This window comes from Talpa occidentalis, unplaced genomic scaffold (genome assembly GCF_014898055.3).
Source record: "Talpa occidentalis isolate TD23 unplaced genomic scaffold, MPIMG_talOcc4v2.1 talOcc4.3, whole genome shotgun sequence".
Lineage (NCBI taxonomy): Eukaryota > Metazoa > Chordata > Mammalia > Eulipotyphla > Talpidae > Talpa > Talpa occidentalis.
Window position 1 is genome coordinate 116,222,681 of NW_023603184.1, and position 22,887 is coordinate 116,245,567.

Here is a 22,887-nt window from a genome sequence, read left to right on the forward strand (position 1 = left end):
CCGCTCGCAGCTGGGTAGCGGGGAGCGCGGGCTCCAAAGAGCATCCCAGGCGGAGGCAGGGCTGGATGCGCGTCCATCTAAGGGGTCGGCAACATTTCTTAAAATGCTGAAGTTGCTAGAAAGCTGACTCCTCCTGGGTCCTCCTCCTGCTTTTTCCCTGAATCTGGAAAAGTCCCCTTATCTTCCTCCACTTCTTCACACAATGTGAGCAGTCCTAAGTCAGACCTTCCTGGTTTTGCAAGCCCTGACTCTCCCCCACCTGGGGTGACTACCTTAAATCAGAAATGAAGGTGGGGCTGTTTCAATTACCTTTTGGTTAGATCTGCTTAGGGGGCTTTCTTCTTTCTTTTGGGGTCTTCTGTCGACCCTGCCTTCTCCCTTGCAGTGATTATGCCAGGAGTTTGAGAGAAGCATTATGGAGGACAATGGTGTAGTCACATAATTTCCAAAGACTCAGCAAAAATATAGTTGGACCCTGCCTGCTGTCTGTGTAGACCAGTGGGTGCTTCTGGGAGACAGGGACTGGGTTTCTTTGGGCTCCCTTCAACTACTCTTAAAAAGCTTTACTAATACCTAGGGACCAACCTAGGATCTCCAGAAGGACATCAAGTCTCCCCCTAGTTCGAAGGAGAGGACAGCACCGCCTATTATCATTTGCAGGGACCAGTGCATAAGGAAAATAGCAGCTCCTTATTCAACTCATTAAGAATGTCCAGAAGGCGAGCAGTGTTAAACCAAGCGCTGAGCCCTCTTCTTGGAAGACTCGTGGGTGTACACAGGTAGGTAGCACACCCATGAATTCCCTGAAGGGGAGGTTGGGAAATATCTTCTGCAGAAACCATGTTAGGTGTTTATTTAAAACAGATGAAAATTTAGGTATAATGAAGAAACAAGTTATAACACCGCTCCCTTGTTTAAAATTGATTCTTTACATTAAAAGGATTTGAAAAAAGTTTAGCAAAATGGACATGTCATTAGTTTGGAATAGGTGAGAGACGTGAAAATGTGATTAATATTTTGAAAATAAATCTACATTTTGTTTAAATATTGAGTATTGCTACCAGTTGGTAGGGAAAAAATTGTTCTGGGGCAGGAGTTGGTGGAAATTTATTCCCATCTTCTGTGGCACACCTTACCCTAGAATAAACATGTATCCCCAGACATCCCTAGACAAAACCCATTATTCCCACAAAGATGATTTTCAGAGTATAAGATTCACATCCTTGGGAAATAACTATTTACAATGGAATCAAGACCTTGACTTTGATATTCTGAATGTAATAATCACAGCTTATTAAACTCTTATTATACGGACTCTCTATTATAGGAGCAAACTACAGATGTTCCTGTATTTTCTACCTGGAGTAATAATGATGTCTATGGCCACATGTGAAACCTTAGCATTCTGATACCAGCCTCTACACTGACAAGTTTTAAAAACTGCTGAATAAGTAAAAGCCCATCACACTTTTCCAGGGAATAAAAAGCTTCTGTAACTTTTTTCTAATATCAAAATCCAATTGGTTAAGAGTTATTCTAGTAGAAAATGACCTCATTAAAGGTAAAATTGTAATAATCATGTAATAATTCAAAATAGCAATCAGAATATATAATTTTAAACTAGGCTTAAAATTAATTCCTCCAAGTCTGTGTCAATTAATATATTTGTCATAGGCAAATTTCAGAAAATTGGACTTGTGGAGTCAAGTTAAGACTGGGAGAATGTGTCTTGAGTCAGTCCCATGGCCTCTGCCAGACAGACACCTTTATGTGAAGAGCGCCATCAGGAGCTTGTAAAGGTGTAAGGGAACTGACATTGGGGAAGAGGCAATAGGAACAAACTAGGATCCAGTGGGATGAATGTGGGTGAATATAAAAGGTGCAGTGGGTAGGATTTTCCAAGGAAGAAGGCAGATTTTCTTAAATTTTTTCTTCTTTAAATTTTCCCCATCAAATATTAGCCCCTGCCTGTTCGGCTTTCCTGGGGTACAGGAGACAGGTGTGAGCAGTTAGAAAGGAGTCCTCCAGAAAGGAGTGTCATTTCTGGATCTGCAAACAGGGGAACCTTGCAAACTGCCTTTGGGGTTTTCTGCAACTGGTCGCAGCAGATGCTTTGGTATTGGGACTTCCTTACTTGGCTCAGAAGCTTTCCTAGAGCCTGGCAGACATAGAGAGCTGCTGGGTATTCTTACACTATTATTAAAGCAGCAGCTGGGTGATGGCACCACTAAACATCCAGATGGGGAGAAGTGAGGATCAAAATAGATCTCCTATTTGAGCATTACCAACAGTATGTTACCTGCCCTCCTTCAGCACCAGAAAATACTGAAGAGATGGAATTTCTCCTAAATCCCTCTCCTCAGGGATAGACTTATGAGAACAGAGACTATTATAGCAGGAACCTCTTTGTCATACAGCAACCTCTTCTAGAGATGAGGAACGTGCAACTTGACTTTCCTCACTGACCTTGCTGAAGGTCAGTGTTGTCATCCTTCTACCAGTCCTCATTTCATATTTTTACCCATGTGTTTGCTTTCAGTGCTGCTAGCCAGAGTTACCACCAGGAATGATTCTAGATAAATCTTCCCCCCGACAGGAGAGGTGTCCGTGACAGTGGTACCGGCTGCTGTGAAGCTCTTTTGGGACAATGTTAACGTGGGAATCATGAGTCATTCCAGGAAAGCCTGTGAAATGCTGCTGGGCTGCCTGTCGTGGCATCTATCTTGTTTCCTGTGTGGTGACTCTAGACCTGCTGAAACTCAGGATATTGGCTTATTTAATATTTCCCCCAGGCCTTCCTGCTGGTTTTTGAGTAATGTTAAGTGTGCTTTTGTTATTCTTGGCCTATTCTGAAATATTAACACTTAAACTTTCTAGAGTCAATATCCTAATAACACTTGAGGAAAATCCTAAGAAACGAAATCAGAAATAACGAAAACGTGAGTCTTTTGTCAATGTTATATTGATACTGGTTTCTTAAAGTGTCTTATTCTGCAAGTTCATCCGAAGCTTTGGTTTTAGCATTGAAATCCTAACACTCCCAGTGGAAGGGGATCTGGGGTGTGATGGCAGGGAGAACTTCAGACTTCAGCCATTTCCCGGAAAATGGTATCAACAAAAGTGAAGAAATAAGATGTGATTGTTGGCAAAGATCAGTCTTTGAACATTTTTTTTTGCTTCCTTCTTTTGAATGTCAAGATTTCATCCTGTTATTCAGCAGAATATGGAGACTTCATCTAAAATTGAAAAATGAAAATGACCTTTGAGGAAAGCATTGTTTTGCAAGTAAGTCACAATTTCTTCAGTAAAAATTCTCTTGTCTGCTTAATACTGCATAATCTTTATACCAGCCAGTACCTAAGTGTTCCTAAAAGTAATCTGTTTTAAGTAAATGGCACTTTTAATTCGATGAAAACTGTGTTAAGTAGGCCTATTTACCCTATCACAAACATAATGAAATGGGTATAAAATATAGCAAAAGTTGTCATAATTAAAGGATTTAAGGACAACTAACATTGAAGTAAGCTATCAAAGTAGAATATTCCACATCTAAAAATCTTGAAAAGAAGGACTGCAAACCATTGGACGAGCCAGGGTCCCTCCAAGATTCGATTATTCTGATATATGTTATTCATTCTTACGTAAATTGGGTTTTGACCACCTTGATGGCATTGGGGAATGAGAAGGGATAGAATGCATCCTAAATCACTTTATAGTGTTTAAGATTATGACTCAGTTTTTAGAAGAGTAGTAGGTAGCTATTGATTGTCTTTTATAAACTACTTGAAAAGGTGCCTGGGACAAATAATGCAAGTGAAAATTAATTAAGAAAAATTGGAAGTTGTGGTCTTGAAATGCTAAAGTGAATGTTAAATATTAATATGCTTATAAATATTAATATGCATTGCCTGATAAAATGGGGAGCGTGATGGGAAATAGTGGGATACAGGAATATTTTGACCTCTGGTGAGTTTTGATAGAAAGAAATTAAAACAGTTCAAGTAGATGAAGTCTTCTGCTTTCAGTGTCCATAATGCCAATAACACAGAGGACACCCCGTATCTCATGCTCAAGAATATGTTGCAAGAAATGTATTTTCTCACTGCCCGGGCAGAACTTCAGCCCCTTTGATTCACCACACCTTCACTTTATTAGAAATGCTCTTGACCAACAATGGAAAAAGAACATACTGCAGTTTCGATTGTTGTGGGACTCAGGTTTTCTCTCAGCACTGCATAAACACTTGGAGACATGGGAAGAAGGTCTGATGGAGAATGAGGCTCAGCTGAATCGCTTCGGCTTAAAAAGATAAGGTAAATATTAAAAATGATTAAACAGTAATAGCTAATGGTTACCATGGTAGGAACTCATGTCAAGGGCTTCATCTATTTGTGACACTGAGATGCCTAGATTATACTTGCTCTCAGAGCATCAAGCCTGCTTACCAAAGGGCAACTTAGCAGTCACAGTGGACCCTGGTGTCTCCTGAAGACCAGCTTTATGCATTAAAGGAAATGAAACATTGAGCATTGAAATGCTTTATTCTTGGTTGTATGTACTCTGCCCTACCCCTAAAAGTCCTACTGAAAAACACCTTTTCAAAAAAAAATAAATTCAATATTTTCCATGTGACTAAGATTACTCACATTGTTGAGATGGGGATAAAAACAGAAGGAACATAACCTTTGTCTCCTCTTTCTGTTGGTCTTGTAACTAGAAAAGAAATGCACAATGTTGGGAAAATGTTATTAATGTTATTAGTAAAATGAGAAGAATTACCTAGGAAAATAGAAGCAATGCTAAAAAGAAGAGACAATATCATGGTTTAGTAATTCATAAACATTTTAAGTTAAATAAGTCAACTAGTTAATTTAGTTGAATAAAAAATCAGTATTTTAGATGCGCATAAAACATGCAAGAAGAGAAAACAAATCTCTTGGTAGACCTAATCTGACTTTACATGTTAATATCTATAAAATGCATGAGAAAAGTTGGGAATCAACTATATTATCTGTCTTCATGTTAAATTTAAGTTGGATTATAAAAACTCATTTTTTTTTCATGTGCTGGGAGATTTACAGTAACTCAGTTCTTTTCATTAAAACTGATAACAATCATTATCTTATGATTATACACAATTTTGAAACACAGACAGTGTTACTAAAAGTGCTAATAGTCATGAGTCACTCTCACCCTGGACCATTCCCCAAGGTGCTGTGGGAGCTGTATTGAACTTGTGCTTGGACCAGTTGCGATTTGGACAAACTAATTTTTCAACTCTAATTTGCATTAACATTTGCTATTTCGTTCAATTGGATGTGGATACACTTAAAAGCCACAGCATTTTGTTGTCTACTTTTGTGGTTTTGTTCACACATTTCAGAGGGGGATGAAGTTGAGTGGCAGCCAGTGCCACCACCTGTGAGTGATACCTGCAGGATATGTCACAAGATGGTGCTCATAGATTTAGTTGCTGTAGGTGGAAATTTTTATAGATTGTACTTTCATGAAGGAAACAAAATGGTGGCCTTACCTAAAATTACAATATTAATAGCTAATTTCATGAATGTTCTCTCATGTATTCAACAGATATTTGCCAATGCCTGTTTTGGCCAGGTACTATTTTAGGTCCTTGGGATACGACCAGGAAAGGCAGGCATGTCATGAATTGTTATTGATAGGCTGGGAGGTGGGAGATGTTGCACAGACCCCCAAGTTTCCTCTCTGGCAAATGAACAATACTGTGTGAGTTGTGAGATTGTAAGGTAAAAAAAGGAATAATAAATCCTGGGCTTCTCTTGCAAAAAATAGATTTAACTTTTAATGACTCTCTAATTGTTACATCCTTCCTCTTTTTCTCCCCCTACTCCCCTGTCATAGACGTGAAGTGAGCAGCACTCCAACTCACTAGGGAGAAAACCAGAGCTTTACAATTGACTGTGAGGGGCCCCGCGGCCAAGACCGGCTGCTGGCTGCAGTAATCATTACTAACCACTCTGCTACAGCTGGACAGCCCCACTGGGCCTTCTTCCAGAGCTGCTACTACACCACTTTATTTCTAAGGCTTTGACCTCCACAGGCCCCTGAGATCTTATAAGCAACCAAGTAAACATAAAAAGAAAAACTTCATTTGCTGCAATATGAGGTTATTTTCCAAAAACCTTAAGGAAACAAGTAAATATAAGGAACTTAACCTTCGCATGGCTGAGAGCTGTAGTGTTTACCAAAGGCTTTGTCTTTGGGAATGTCAGGATACAGATACTTCAGAGGGTTTTCAGGAATGTTTTCTGCCATGATAACCTTGTAGTCTCGAAGGATGTCAGCGAAGGGCAGAGCAGACAACCGACCTTTATTGTAGGGTTCTACAGAGTGGAATCTTACTTCTCCTGGAAAAACAGGAAGTGGGGAGTATTCAGGTTCCTGCAGGCATTCTTTGTGGCCTTTCTTCCTGCCCACACTACCTTCATGTCGCTGGTTATAAACAATGCAGCCCTTCTCAGCAGATTGTCACATGATGGAGGACACCCACACAGACTGTGAGAAATTCATAGCCCTGTTCTGGGATCATTGTAACAACTAATATTCAAACCCACTGAACACGTGAAAATCAGAAGAAAACATCATACCACATACTTCTGAAAACTGAGATACTAATAACCAAACTCAAGAATCTTGCAGTCACATGAATAAATAGTAGTGAGCATGTACCATTTTCTGAATGGTCTACCCAAGTGAAAGTTATTCCTCCAAGATGGCTTTCACTGAATCTCAACAAAAAGGTTCCAGGCATTTTGTCCTTCAGCAAGAGTCGTTCCTTCTCTTTGCTAACAAAACCCATGACATACCTAAAAACAGAACAAGGCATAGTTTTATCTACTCATGACAGTAATTTATTGCGTTCATGTTTAGTTCATTTGCAAAGAAAAGAGCTAAATTTGTTTTTAGTATAGTCAAAAGTCAGTGGTGCCTGAGATAGTCTTTTACAGATTAAATATCCTCACTCTACGAAAAATGCAAGAAACTACAACTATTTCCCCCACCACCACACACACTAAATATGCTTAAAAATAAGACAAAAAAGCAAGCAAACAAACAAACAAGCAAAAAACCCAATCACAAACCAACAGCAAAAATACAAAAATCTAATGACCTAATGGAAAAGATAATCTATAACTCACCCGTCAATCCAAAGGGGAAGAATATGTTTCTTAATTAGATCTAATATTGCTTCAAGCCATGTCCAAAAGGTAAATGATTTACCAGGTAAGTGTTCCTATCAAATAAACACATTAGGACCGTGATCATTTCAACAGTAATGGTGACAATAATTCAAGTTTCATTTTTTAAGAAAATATTTTCTTTTAAATGAAACAAGACTTTAGAATTTCTTAAAAAAAAAAAAAAACAAAAAAACCCCAATCCAGGAAATCCTCAAAATTCTGGATTATTCTGTGGAAATTTAGAAAGGGATACTATTTTTTAAAAGTGATGATTAAAATGATATTCCCCTCTCCACTGTTTGTACCTTGCAGAACTTTGCCCAGGTGAGATGACCATCATTGTAGCTAGACTGGGCTGAAATAAAATAAAACAATGAGCTTTTTATTAAACAATTAGATGATTGTTCCATTTGGTACTCAATTTAGATTCTCTTCTCCCCCCACTCATACATGCACTTCTTGAGCATGCTGATTATAGGTTATTTAATATTTGAACAGTAAAAATATAAGATATGAAATTTATTATATGGGAAAGAATTCTTTTAAAAGGAAGAGCTAAAGATATAAAGAGGGCCAGTTTAAGTTAAGGAACAGGCCCTAGGAAAGGGTAGAATGTAAATTGTCAGAAGAGAGGAAGGAGGTCACTCTAGTAGCAAAAATAATGTAGGAAGATTTATGGTGGACATGAAATTGACTTAAGTAGGAGACAGGAAGAACAGTCTATGGTTGGTGAACAAACATTATAAAACGTTACCAGCAGTCTTCACTGTTATGATTAAAAGTATGACCTAGAGATACATTAGGTAATAAGAAGCCATTATTTTTAATCCAGGGCAGTGAAAGGATTCAAGAGTTTCTAAAATTTTAAGAAAATTATACTCATAATTTTATTAAAAAGAATAATTTGTTAAAAATCTGAAAGGATATGAAGGATATGGCTACTATCTATACAACACATTTAAAAGCTTGATTCACCTATTAAATATTTATTAAGTACTGTTATTATAGTTTGCTGCATAGATACATCATTGGTTCTTCTGACTTAACTGGAAATGTACACAAACTCATTTTCCCTCTGCTTTTTTGGTGCTAAATGTGTTCACCCAGACTTGTCAAAATACAGATATCTTTTAAGAATTCTTTTAGGAAAAACTATAGTCACTACCAGGAGTTCCAATGACACAATTTTGCAAACTTTAAAAATATCAGTCAAAGATGAAACAGTCTTGCTATGCAAAATTAAGTATTACCTGGGTGATTTTAAGTTTTTATTAAATTTCTTGGTTTTTGTGAAGGAGTCAGCTATTTTCCAGTTGGTTGATGAGCATTATGATATTAATATGAATGATCAAGGCACTATTAAGGCTTCATATTACATTCAGTGGAAATGATACAAGAACACCCTGGATACTGGAGTATGGAGTGGGAAAAAGGGGACTTTAGAACTGGCCAGGTCTCGCCTGAGTCTTAACTCTGCTTTGTACTAGCCATGCAGCTGTTGCAAGTCACTTAATAACAGTTATAACAACTGAAGTATCCTCATCACATCATCCTCATTTATAAAATGGAGACTGTTCTGCCTAAAGAACCTGTGAGACTTAAAGATGATGTAGCATTTAGGCATGTATCTGGTAATATAGTCACTTAATAAATTGTGATGACCACTGATATTATTAATAATGGTTATATCACCTGGTTCTTTAAAACACTCAAGTACCAAAAACAGAGGCAGGGCCTCCATATCACCCAGCTCTCACCTGTGAGCTTCTCTGCCAGCATATTGAGTTGATCTGAATTAAGGCCCCGACCCACATAAGATGAAAACTGCCAGCTCATCACTTCTAGGAGTTGACTCAAAGTAGCAGATGGAGGATTATTAAAGAAAACCAAGTTCTGAAATAGAGTTGTAATGATAATTATATTTATTACTCACTCTGAAAACACCATGATGGATTATTACATTCCTGATTTAAACTTACTAGGCCAAGCTAAATCGACAACACAGAAAATAATTTCACCTCTGCTGTGCTTTTCAAAACTGTTTTTGTTTATTCTTAAAGAGTTCCTTGTTTGTTGAGATTAATATAATACAGGGCCCCACCTTATCCTTGAAGGAAACTCTGAATATCTCTTTAACTTTCTCTAGACTATCAATACCAGTATCTTAAACTTTCACAATATTACATGTCAACTATATCTCAATAAAGCTGGAAAAAGTAATCAGACTTGTACTCTTTTATAAATAACATTAATCTTTTTTTTTTTTAAGGCATGTTTTTATTTATTTATTTATTTGTTTGTTTGTTTGTTTATACATGCACTGGGTACAGTCAGAAGTGCGGGAGGGTGAGAGAATTCACCAGAGCCAGAGCAGGGAGCAGAGCAGGCAGAAGGACCGAAGTACACTGCTGAGGGGAGCAGCAGGCGGCAGGAGAGGTCTGCGTGCCATGTGGGACCCTCCTCTGGTGGCTGGGGAGCAGCTGGGGATCGAACCAGCACCGCAGAGGTCGCGGGCAGCCTCGCAACCCAGCGCTCAACCGCTGCGCCACCGGGGAGGCCCTGTAAATAACATTAATCTTAAACAAAATTTATATCTTATTATTTAATTGGTTTGCCATGGATTGGCACAAATTATGCCTTGGTCAGATAAAACATCCCAAAGCACAAGAGTAGCTAATTCCCAGATTAAGATAATATGAATTCATGATTAACTTGGGTTCCTGTTTTATAGACAGTATACCACTTTGTTCTGATTTTGCTCTCAACAACATAATCTTCTGTATGATCAGCTGTAATGAGATTGTAACACAAATTGGGTCAGGAATAGTGTAACAGTAGATCTTTATCACAGATTACTGGAAAGCAAAAGGTGCGAAAATCAAGAAAGATGCTCCAAAATGTTCAATATCACTTATCAGGGAAATGCAAATCAAAACCACAATGAGATACCACCTGTGAGAATGGCTTATATGAAAAAAAAAAAATATAGAAGCAACATCTGTTGGTGAGGGTGTGGAGGGAAAAGAACCTTCATATACTATTTGTGGGAACGCAGATGGGGTCAGCCCCTATGGAAAACAGTGTGGAGTTCCCTCAAAATGTTAGAAGTAGATTTACCATATCATCCAGCATTTCTACTCCTTGGTATTTTCCTGAAGAATGCAAAAACACTAATTCAAAGGGATAGATGCACTCCTGTTTATTGCAGAACTATTTACAATAGGCAAATAATGGAAGCAACCTAATTGCCCAACAACAGATGAGTGGATCAAGATGTGGTGTGTACACAATGGAATACTCACCTATAAAAAGAAATCTTGCCATTTGTGACATGAATGGAGCTGAAGGAGATCATGTGAAGTGAAATAAGTCAGAAAGAGAAAGACAAATACTGGATGATTTCATGAAAAAAGGCAAAGGAACAGACAGTACTAAACCAAAAACAACCCTTGGAATCTGACTAAAGAATTAAGGCTATGAGGGCCTCCCCGGTGGCGCAGCAATTGAACGTTGGGTTGCGAAGCTGCCCGCAGCCTCTGCAGCGCCTGTTTGATCCCTGACCACTGGGTGAGGGTCCCACATGGCGCGCAGACCTCTCCTGCCATGCCTGCTGCTCCCCTCAGCAGTGTACTTCGGTCCTTCTGCCTGTTCTGCTCCCCGCTCTGGCTCTGGTGAATTCTCTCACCCTCCCACGCTTCTGACTGTACCCCGTGCTTGTATAAATAAATCTTAAAAAAAAAAAAAAAAGAATTGAGGCTATGAGAAGGGCAGAGTGGGAGGTTTGGAGTAAAGTGGGAAGACAGCCCAATGGACGTTGGTAGAGAGTTATTGATGCTTTTGTGGTGGGCATGGTGTGATCACATACATTGAAGAGTTTTGAACCTGTACTCCTAAATCATATACAGTATTATACATTAAACATTACCTCAATAGAAGTAACTTAACTTAAAAGAAAAAAAAATCCCTGAAAAGGAAGGGAAGAAATGAGAAATCTGGTATAGTACATGGAGAAGGTCACTGGTGAACCTGAGCTAAGCTGGCAGCAAAAGAAGGAACCAATTCAGAAGGAAGGAATACAGGACAGAACATCCAGCTAGGACAGAACATGGACGATAGCAAGGGGAGGATGGAGAGAGTTTCTAGGGAGGTAGTTTACCTTGGACCTGAGAATCACATTTAGATAAATGACCCAAAAAACCATAGACTGTAAATCAAACTCTGGGAGCTTAGGTTTCGAAGCAGAATAGAATTAAGAAGAGAAATTAGAGTTAGTTTTAAGCTGACTCTGTAAGTAGGCCATACATTATGTTTTAGGAGCTATTTCTGAGCTACATCTCCAGATTCCTCTTCCTGGAGCAGAGTACAATCTGGAAAGTTAGTGTGACAACTTTGGTGACTTTTTTTTTTTACAGAAGAAGGATGCTTAAGAAAACTAAGTATGGGCCTCCCTGGTGGCGCAGCGGTTGAGCGCTGGGTTGCGAAGCTGCCCGCAGCCTTGGCAGCTCTGGTTCGATCCCCGGCTGGTTCGATCCCCGGCTGCTCCGCGGCCACCAGAGGAGGGTCCCACATGGCGCGCAGACCTCTCCTGCCACCCGCTGCTCCCCTCAGCAGTGTACTTTGGTCCTTCTGCCTGCTCTGCTCCCCACTCTGGCTCTAGTGAATTCTCTCACCCTCCCATGCTTCTGACTGTACCCAGTGCTTGTATAAATAATAAATAAATAAATCTTAAAAAAAAAAAGAAAACTAAGTAAGGCTGCATTGTACTCCGGACAGAGGTACAGAGAAATAGCCTGTCTCCAGACCAGACCCTGGAGTTGGAGGAAAAGCTCTACATGTGTAATTCCTAAAAGGGAATGACATTTAATCTGTCTCAGGGGTGTTGGCTTTTCCTGGCCCTAAAGACCAAATGACTTCTTTGTGGGCAGAGAGGAGTAGGTGTAGTGAATTCCATATAGTCTTCCTCTCTGTGGCTAACCTGTCTCAGATGCCAGGGCACTTGTGGATGAGAAGGTGTAGGACTGAGCTATTCCCAGGCTATTAACTTACTAGAAATATCGAATAAGAAGGAAATCATATTTAAAGCTGATTCATTATGTCTGTTCTCATGGTTAGGATTCAAGTTTTAAAAAATTCTTTCCTTTGGAGGGAACATTTGCTTTAAATTCAAGAGAAATACTGTTATTTTCACCTTGCCTATTTTCTCTAGACCTGGGCGATTTCCCAGGACAACACACTGAGGTTTTGTAGGAGAGAAAAAGGGGAAGTGCTGATTCATCCCTTTTGCCACTTCCTTCCCTGGTTGTCTTTTAAGAACATCTGTTCTCTGCTTGCTTTGTGATTTGAAGCCAATTTTTGGCTTGTGTCTTAAATAACCACCAGATGGCATTAAAACCCAACTTGAGCCTAGAATGGATTAAATTTATAGTCAACTCAAAAAATGTGTACATTACAGTACTGTTGGTACTGTAATTGTCAGAGTGTAGTTAGGCAAGATTGATGATGTTCTGGTCACTTATTTGGAAGCCAAGTCTTCACCTTTGTAAAAGAACCTGTGTGGGAAATATGGCCAGGTGTAGCTGAGAAGGTAAACACAACAATCAGGCACTGAATTCCAGGGCAAGGACTCTGCCATAGGCCGGCCACAGAATGGCTCCAGAACGCTCTTGATCCACAGAGCTGGGAGCAGACCAGACCCTCAGAAATAACAAATACCTGTCTAGTTAGCCAGCACTCCCTTAGAGTCCAAGTTCATCAACACATATTACTTTGAATATGACATGAGAGAGGAATCATGCAACTAAAAGATTGGAATTCTGGAATAAAAGAACCCATAAAGACATGTGAAATTAGCGGGGGTGTGTTTCAATGCAAATGAGTTTTGTTAACAATAAAACAAATCAAATACGGTGCAATAAAGAGAAAAAGGATTAGAGACTACCTGAGAATCGTTGGTTGACACATTATACCAAATGATGGATGCCCAAGCATTAGGTAACTGACTGACATTGGAAATCATCACCACAGGTAATGAGCTGGTCTGTTTTAAAAGGAAAAAAAGCATAGTTATTGCATGTTGTCACACTTTACATTGATCTGACACTTAATCTTTTCCCCTAAAGGATCATCTCAAGCTAATTCCACTTCTCCAGTCTTGGTGTCTACTCTGCCCTGGTCACCACAATGAACTGAGAAAAGGAGTTACAAAAATAGGAATCTATTCTGATAGCTCAGTCAGTCAGCTTCTCCTATATTTTCCCTTACATCATGTAAATATTTACACTTACTATATTACCTCTGAGGTGATATTTAGTTGTCTAAAATGCAACTAATTAGAGATTGACTAGATTTAGCAAGTATTGCCTTTGTAAATTACATCAAAGAATCCAGTTTTAAATATATCTTTAGAATGGATCAATATATTCAAAGTAGGATCTAGCATAATTAATACCAGTACTAGAGATGAGAATTTTAATTGGAGAAGGTGAATAAGCAAGCAATTTTAGAACACAAAATTATGCATGTATTTAAAGAGAGAGCCACCTGGGCTGGGGTAGACCTAACATAGTACTACTGGTACTATAATTGTCTACCCTTTGGAATAAACAGGCTTTCACAGATTAGTCTGGGGAACTCATCAATTCACAGTAGTCCCTTCCCAATAACAGGTTAGATTGCTATAGACAGGAAATCACTCGTTTGGGGAATTTAATAGCTCATGGAAACACAAGTTTAGGGAAAAGGGATGAAGAATAAATCTATGTAAGGTTTTATAAACATGTCTACATTCATTAAGATAAAAGAATAAAAGCAGAATTGTAAACAATGTATCTTACAAATAGGATCACATTCAGGATGTATGCAACTGGGTTCATTCATGCTCTTATCCATCTATTCAGCTACTGTTGAGCACGTACTATGTGGTAGGCATTATGCTAGCCATTGGACAAATGAGGCCTCCCTGCCTTCAGGGAGCATATAATCAATATGTTCAATTCAATCCCCAAACTTTCTTTATTCCTTCTTTGAGTTAAATAGTGACTTAGAAGAGAGTCAAAACAATGTACTGTTAATGTTCTCATCATTTGTCTTTGCTCATTATATTAGAAAAACTTTCCTTCTGAGGGCATTTTATGTACAAGATAAATTTTTGAGAATATATCACTATGTGACATAGTCCAAGGATACTCATTTTTCTTTCAGTTTTCCATTGACTCTCCATAACTCAGGAAGTCACAGAAAACAAAAACACAACCTGGGAAACAAATTATTCAATGTGTATAGAATTCATTATACCCATGAGCTTTTAACCCTTTATTATATTTAGCCAGAATAGTATATATATGTTGAGTTATTAATGAATATTTAATAAATTGCTTTTCTAAATTAAAACAAAATAGAGAATGTACTAAAACCTAGCAAAGACTGAGCTTAACTCCACAAATGCTGTCCAATTCCTGCAAATGTTGTTTATAAGAAGGAGACAGTCCTTGCAACACCTACCTCCACGTCTATAGTCAGGCCATAGAGGCAGATCTGCGTCTCGAAGGCTATAGAATGGAGTTCCTCAGTGACCATGTGACAGCCCTGAGGGAGAGGGAATGATTATTACCTTAACGATTGTCACCAGCTTTTTACAACCTATAATAATGAATAAATTTTTTCAGTGAATGGCCCTTAAGATTCCCCATAATGGAAAATTTCCTCTTATTCTTTCAAAAATACTTAGGTTGAGAAATCTTCATTTCCATAGCAGAAGAATTTTAAGTCTCTAAAACAAGATTCTTTCTGGTTTTTAAAATCCCAGCATATTTTTATCAGTTGAAACTCAACTGATAAAAATCTTGATTTTTGAAAATTAAACTTTTGACTTATCAGCTTTTAATAAAAACAAGACTTGCACAGGGCTATAACAGAAACAAATCAGTGATCATAATGAATTTGTTTAAAAAAAAAGAAAGCAAGATTTCCTTCTGGTTAATCATAGTAGGCGAGAAGCATGTATTTTCCTCTGCTCCCATTAGAAAAGCCAATAAAGTAACAGGGTTTTGTTTACTTTCCAATAAAGGAAAACCGCAATCTCAGTCTCAGAGGGAGAGGTAGGGGACTGGGGTTAAGGATGGCGATAAGAAGCCCTTGGCCTCAGAAATCCGGGGTTGGGAGCATTGCGCCCCCCAGTGGTCTGAGGGTGAGAGAGCTGAACAGGAGCGTACGTATGAGCTGCAGCCTATGAGGACAGTCTACTCCTGCTGGGCCCTGGGGGAGGGAATAGGCTTACTCTCTGGACTGTATGAATCAAAAGAATAGAGAAACGCTCTGCATTCTGGGTGCGGAGTTGACAACACAGGTCAGATATTGTGTCAAAGAGAGGAAGACCTTGGGGAAAAAATAGGTGCTCTCTTCTGTGTTTGACATATCCAGGAAAGTACCTGAGAAGTGTACCTGACTGAGGGAGACAAGTATGGATAGTGCCTTTAGGGGTCCCCCAAAGAGACAGCCATTTCCTAATAATCCCCCTTAATTGAACAAATGCCACCATGCACACAAGAACTTCCAGGCAATTTTTGGTGACCTTCTCATAAATATGAACAGCAAGCTAATGATCATCAGATCTGAGACAAAAGGCGAGTCTCGCATGACAAAAAACCAAAATCAAGACCTCAGGAGAAAAGCAATGTTAAAAGCAAAACAAAACTTATATTTAGTTTGTTCAACAAATCAATGGCATGGAAAGGGGGTAAATAAACCAATTGTGATGGGTGGACATTGCTTGGATACTGATATGTGTAAACTAACTACAAAAGGATCTTGAGACAATGGGGAAATTTTGAACAAGTGATAAGGTTTTATGAAGGAAAAATTTTAAATTATTTTGGTTTTTGTAATAAGCATATTGTGGTTAAGTCTTCTAAAAGATAATTTTATTGATTTATCATTGTTTACAATTATATCAGTTTCAGGAGCACAGTTTCACACCTCGGTATGTGTATATACCTCACCCACCCACCACCACAATCCTACTGCCATTCATATCATCAAATTGACCTCCTCTATCTGTTTCTCCTATTCCTTTTTCTTTTCTGGTAATGACTATTTTTTCTCTGTCTAAGAATTATTTTTGTTGTATTAGTTCATTTGCTCAGAGAGAGGGTTTGAAGTAGGACGTAAATTGCTGGTTTTCCCTGATGAACTCTTAAAGCCCCTCGCTATGTGTCCAGAACCAGCAACTCTGTCATCTTCTCAGAGCCTGTTAGAAAAACAGGAACCCTGGTTTCATCCCAGGCCTCCTGAGTCAGATTCTACATTTTAACAAGAATCCTGAGTGGAATTTGTGAGGTAATTATACTCAATGTAGCGTATCCACATTGTGTTTAGTCTCAGAAGGGGGGTGTGGGGTGGAAATTTTGGAGATGGTATAGAAAGCTTAAATGACTTTAAAAATAAGCCCTGTGAGGGCCTCCCCGGTGGCGCAGCAGTTGAGTGCTGGGTTGCAAAGCTGCCCGCAGCCTCTGCAGCGCCGGTTCAATCCCCGGCTGCTCCCCGGCCACCGGAGGAGGGTCCCACAGGCGCAGACCTCTCCTGCTGCCCTCTGCTCCCCGCTCTGACTCTGGTGAATTCTCTCACCCTCCCGTGCTTCTGACTGTACCCAGTGCTTGTATAAATAAAATAAATAAATAAATCTTTAAAAAAAAAAAAGCCCTGTGGGAACATATGAACAGAAGTGATATTATGTAGACTAAAAATGTCAGGGTGGATTTGGGAACAGCAGTTAGCTCTAGAAGAAAGGGAGATGTAATGTTGACTATGTGTTAGTAACAAGTTGGAGTCATTTACATAAATTTGAAATAATAAAAACTTTCAATATGATGACATAACTATTACAATGAATAAAGTGAGTGGTTAAGAACAGAAAGACCTTACTGATATGAAGAATGTTAACTTTGGGTTAGAACATTGAGTACATTAGTATTGCCTGGGGTGGTATAATTTGTCAGAGTGGATTCCAGTAAGATTTCTTCTTAGTGATTTAGCAGAAAGTATGTCATTGAAAATCCCTTTGACCACTCCTAAAATTACCCCAGTACATCTAACTCATCAAACACTTGCCTTTTCTTTGGTGGAATATGAGATGAAGCGGTTGGCCTCTGTGTAGGCACCAAGTTAAACAAAAATCACAATTTTATACAATAGGAAAAATCACTGCCTTATGGAGACAGCGCTTACACTATGGAAAACAGAGCCCAGCTGAAAAATTCACAATTTCCTGTTCACTAATGGGTGTCTTTCACATTCTCAGAGTTCGTTGTTGGACAGGAGGATGCAAGTCTCTGCAGAACATTTAAGAGGCCTGAGGCAAGCATACAGATGGAGATCCATATACCATATGTCTAAATATTTAACCATTATAAATCAAGTTAACAAACTGTTAAAACATGGTCTAGCCTCCTGCCTTAACACCTAAGCTTCCACATCCACTAATTGGCCAGATTTTAACTCTTTGAAGTCCCACTGGAACATTGTAGCTTTGGGAAAATGTTGCCATCCTGGACCGCTGCCCACCCCCATGCTCCTAGCCCCCAGTTTCCACCTCTGTGGGGGTGCCTCATGTGGCTGGTGTGGCCCCTGCTTGTGCCTAGAAATATATGCATTGATGGTACCCACTGTGCTTGGGAGAGCAGACCTGGTGAAGGGGCCACAGAGACCCTGGAGGTGACTTTGCCACCTTTGGGGTTGAGGTTACTGCTGTCCTGGTCTCTGGGTGAGCACATGGTGTTGATCTCACAAGATATCTTTGTATGTAGGGAGGGTCAAACTGGAGCACAGCCAAGCGGATCCCTTGGAGTATGAGGTCCCATGCCTCCCTCATTCTAGCCTCTAGGGTCTATAATGTACACGCACATATGATTGGATCATTCACTATGGATAATTTCCTCATATCTTGAGTATGGCACCAGAGTTCACTATCCAAATGTTAGGGCCTTGAAAAGTGAGAGGTCACTTGGGGTTGTCCGTTAACTTTGGAAAAGATTTTCGTACCTTACATATGACTTGACTCAACTGGAATGTGGATGGTGAGAGGTTTTCTCTGTGATTCAGGTTTATTTCTATTGTTTACCTAAAACCCTTGATGCGATTGTGAGGCACTTTTAGAACGAAATCTGGCAAGTAAGCTGACACACAACACACACGACTGAAGAAAAGTAGCTCTGATGAGAGCATCATTAATTTTCTGTTTTTATTTTTTAGTGCAGTCCAAGTCAGAGGCAATATTCAATCTCACATTCCCAGGCTCCATTCCTTCCAGATTGAGAAAATATCGGGAAGAAGTACCATTATTCTGGCCTGTACCCCAGCTCTTGTATGCATAAATAAATAAATCTTAAAAAAAAGTACCATTACCGTCTGTATTAAAAGCCTTTCTAATCACCCAAGATGATATCTGTAGGGTACATGGAAGTTGTCAGACTTTTCCCACCCTCCCACCACTAGCATCCATGATGGCACTTGTGCTACCGTACGCATGCGTGATGGTGGACACCTGGAGTGCGCTGTGGGCCTGCAAAGGTGGGCACACCTGGGCGGAGAGACAAAGGCTACAAGGGTGGCAGCATCACAGAGAGGACGGTGTGTGGCAGAGAACAGCTCCGAGAGGATGGCTGTGAGAGGAAGAGACAGCGAGAGAGTGCCAGAGAGAGCCCAAAGAGAAAATCGTAGAGATTCGCTGGGGGCTGGGAGGGCCGCCAGCCTCCGGGCCCTCCATCCTCAGGCACCCCTGCTTGCCCGCCCCGCCGCCTTCTTCCACTTCAAACGGTGTAGAAAAATCATTAAACGCCTGAAAAAGCCACTGAGGGCTCCAGTATTCTTTCACCCATCCCGCAAATCCATGGAGAGCCAGCCCATGCCTTGCTGCAGCTGCAATATCCATATGTGTGATATGTATGTTACATGGTGAAGTGTAAATGAAGATTGGTCAGGCTTTTATGTCCCTGGCCTCCGTGGGCACGGCGCTCGCGTGCGTGATGGAGGACACCTGGAGTAAGGTATGGGCAGGCGCAAGTGGGCACGCCTGGGCCTGGAGGCTCAGGATCTAAGGGCGGCGTCACTCAGAGGCCGGTGGGGAAGAAAACAATTATGAGAGGAAGAGACCAAGATGATGCCAGAGAAAGCCAGAGGAAGAAAGCATATAGAGATTCTCAGGGGGATCCCCCAAGTTGCTGTCCCCCTGCTGGCTTGTTTCTCCTGATTACCATTAAAACCTGTGGGGATGATACCAAGTGCTCCAAGGTTCTCTTTGAAGCTGCCTGAACCTACCTAGCCTGGGATGGTGGCAGAACACATGGCACTGAGGATTTACAAGTGAATTGACTGTACTATACTTCTAAAGAAAAGTGCCCATTGGGTAATCAACCAAGAAACTGGTAAACTGGCTGAACACCTTGACTTGGGCTCCACTTGGGAGAAAAAAGCATCTCCTAATGAAAGGTAGGTTTAGATGTCATCATAGTCTTTCTTGCTTCCTCTGCTCAGGGCCTAAAAATACAATCTGGAAACCTAGACTATATTGACAAGTGGTTATGACACTTGACTTGAAAGAAAACCACTGCTAAGGATATATGACTGGGGACAAGGATGATTTTCATGAAAATTTCTTGTTCATCCCTTAATAAACCATAATCTATGATAATGTTGCACATGGAAAACTATAAAGAATAGGAAAACAATTACAATGAGCCGCTAACTTAATGAATATTTATTTAGTCCCTGTCATGGGTTAGACACTGGGATAGATGTTGAAAAATAGTAAGAGGAGAACTAAATGGTACAATTGCATTGATTTGACCTCAATCACAGAATGAAAGGAAATAAATGTAAAATGACAACTGAGTCCATAAAATGAGGGGATTATCTGGAAATGTTGCATTAAAAAGCCTCCATTTTTAGTGTTATTCTGGTACTGATGGCTCTTTAAAAAGCATTGCAACTGCTTACATTAGTTTATAAGGAAATGAGCTCCCTGTGAAAATACTTGGGCTAGTTGGAGTGTGAGTAGTGTATCTGTGTTTGAGAACACTGAACCTTGAAAGAACATCTGTTTAGCTATTTTGTTAAATGAAACTCAAGTCACCCAGGCTTTTCTAATAGCTTCTTTGTGCTTCATGACTTTCCACCACATAAACAAAATTACCTAACACCTCAGTCTGTGGCTAAAACTGTCATTTATCAGTTAGAGCTGAGTGACAAAGAACAAACTGGAGAGACCGCTATTTCAGTTTCCTTACTCAAAACAGTTTCTACATTTGCCAGTCGCTCTCTAGCTGACTCCCTGCCAGATAAGGAGCTGCAGCAAAGGTTGCTTCCTGGGGGTGTTTATTTTACAGTTGCTTGTGAATGCTTTCAAAGTTTGGCTGCTTGCTAGGTAATGGAATTATTTCTTCACCCGGATTCTTGCAAAGAAAGAGCAAAGAGACAGTAATTGCTAATCTTGGTTTTCTGACTGTGTCCATAGGTTTCTTGAGGCGTGTTGTGCAATTCCAAAGCAAAGGCTTAAAATTAAATTCATTAAAAAAATGTAGACTCTGCCCTATGTTGCTTTTTCTCAGATTATAGAATCTTAGTCAAAGGAGCGTCAAAGATTGCTTAGCCCAATGGTTTTCAAATATTTTTAACCACAGAATTTACTCATGAAGGCACATTTCCCACATAGGTTCCAATCTGTGAAGCACTTAAACTAGAGGTATCTTGATTGAAACAGAGGTAAGGGACCCAGAACTCCACCTTTCACCAACCCCGTATCCAAAGGAGACTTCTAAGGTGCCTCTTTTGTCTCACTGGGTCTTCTGGAAACAGCTTGAGTCTAATGCAACTTCCTTCATTCAGTCCTGCAGCCGGGAGTCCCTGCGCATCCAGACAAGTTACCTCTTCTTGGATAATCTCAGGTCAAACAGCCACAGCTGCAATTCCAAGGAGCCTGGGGAGACTACCATATGTTCTCAGTCACTTAATAAGTACCCAACTCACGCTCTCTCACAACCAGAAGAGTAGAATTGAGGGACCTGAAGGGGTGTGTGTGTGCATGTGTGAGAGACGGGGTAAGAGGGGGTGAGAAGTGGGGTAAGAGGAGCAGTGGGGTGGTGCTAGGAACCCAACACATGCAATCCCATAAAAGGGTGTGCATACATGGTGGTCTGGTCTGAGGTTTCAGGGAGCTGGAGCCTAAAGGAGGATATCCTCAGAGGTCCTTGACAGAGGATGCCTCCAGCAGAGCACCTGGCAGGCGGGCAGGGAAGGATAAGGTCAAGTACCACCTTTAGAATAATTTCCTCAGCTGTGTAAATAACTGCTTGTTATAGTGAGGCAGCCTGAAGGGCTGACCAGAAGCAGCAGCGCAGACCTCTGCACAGCACAGCACAGTAGACTCACGTACATGCCATCTCATTTAGTCTTTGTAACAGTCCTAGGAAATGCAGGCTCACATTATTCCCATTTTATAGACAAGGAAGTTGGGAGTTAGAGAGGTTAAGTGACTGCACAAGGTCAGCTGCCTGTAAGAGGCGGTGCCACTCACTGCTATTTCTACTCCTCCACTGACGCACAGAGTAGATAGGGGAGAGGTCAGCTACGTTTTCTAAGGCAGCTTTATTTTAAATCCTAACCTTTGTAAGGATTCTGGTGCTAGATGGCTATGTGACTTATGAGCAGGCGGGCAAAGTGAGGACAGTAACAGTAGCAGCTGAGAGGAAAAACGGAGGCACCACCTGCAAAGATCTCTCTGACTAGAGTCCCAGCAGATGGAGGAGGCATGACAAGAAAAATGGGTGGGAGGGGATCAAAGATGAGCACACTGTGCCTCAGTTTCCCTAACTGGAGTAAGTCTGTCTCTAATAGTATCTGAATCATAGCATTGTTAAAAGAGTTCCATCATCAGTGTCAGTGAAGCTCTTAGTGGCCAGTGTGTAACAAGTGCCACACAATGATTTATTGAAGAAATATTTATCAGTCTGTGAACTCCTGTCACAGGTACTCACAGCTAATGGTGGCAGGCAACTTTTTGAAGTTTGACAATGAGCTTCCTGATTTTGGTGACTAAATTTGGTGACTACAACCCCTGACCCTGTGACTTTGTAAAGTATACTCTATTGCCAGATCATCCCCAGCAATTCCTGACCTCATTGTGGTCACTGCTACTGAGCAGCCCACTTCCTTGACCCCTGGGCTCATCTTTCTGAGTCATCTTCACATATTTTATGACTTTCAGTTATTCCCGTAGCACATAAAATAACATTCAAGCCCTTGGGTTTTTTTTTTTTTTTTAAGTGTACCTAGGAGTCATATTAAAGTTCTGTCAACAGGGGGAGCTCAAAGAATAGCTTAAAATAAAATTGGATCTAGCCAAGTTAAAAAAAAAAGGAAATCATTCCAATATGACTATACAATTTTGTTATTAATCAAAAAATAAGAGGAAATACATTCAAAATAATGCAAGTAGACAGTGTTAATAAGACAGCTGGTTTTCTATAGTAGATGATTTACTTAGATTTGCATCTTTTAGGGAAACACAAAATGTTGATTTTACATTCATAAGGACAATGCACTGAATAGTTGAGCTATTTAGATTTATTTCCATTTGATTTGTTTCACTTAAGGAAAGTTTGAAACTCTTTTAGTTTAA

At 40.1% G+C, this 22,887-nt stretch overlaps 1 protein-coding gene and 1 long non-coding RNA gene across 4 annotated transcripts in view; one reads left to right on the forward strand and one right to left on the reverse strand.

Annotated features, from left to right (window-relative positions):
- Positions 1-18,639, forward strand: LOC119256043 (uncharacterized). 3 transcript variants are annotated; one of them, XR_008553614.1, is made up of 5 exons: positions 1-204; positions 578-779; positions 3,199-3,285; positions 4,156-4,313; positions 18,465-18,639. It is a non-coding gene; the product is annotated as an uncharacterized LOC119256043 (long non-coding RNA). The 3 variants fall into 3 exon arrangements; XR_005127612.2 differs by having other exon boundaries at positions 1-779; XR_005127613.2 differs by lacking the exon at positions 18,465-18,639 and adding an exon at positions 5,881-9,446 and having other exon boundaries at positions 1-779.
- The window catches only part of STAT4 (signal transducer and activator of transcription 4), a 93,204-nt gene continuing 73,261 nt past the window's right edge, over positions 2,945-22,887 (reverse strand). Inside the window, exons 15-24 of the mRNA XM_037523726.2 lie at positions 14,721-14,804; positions 13,159-13,257; positions 8,978-9,113; positions 7,526-7,575; positions 7,179-7,273; positions 6,709-6,845; positions 6,195-6,386; positions 4,647-4,713; positions 4,191-4,299; positions 2,945-3,236 (exon numbers count right to left, since the gene is read on the reverse strand). Of these exons, the coding sequence (XP_037379623.1) occupies positions 3,210-3,236; positions 4,191-4,299; positions 4,647-4,713; positions 6,195-6,386; positions 6,709-6,845; positions 7,179-7,273; positions 7,526-7,575; positions 8,978-9,113; positions 13,159-13,257; positions 14,721-14,804 (996 nt within the window). The 3' untranslated portion in view covers positions 2,945-3,209. The remainder of the gene's footprint in view (positions 3,237-4,190; positions 4,300-4,646; positions 4,714-6,194; positions 6,387-6,708; positions 6,846-7,178; positions 7,274-7,525; positions 7,576-8,977; positions 9,114-13,158; positions 13,258-14,720; positions 14,805-22,887) is intronic.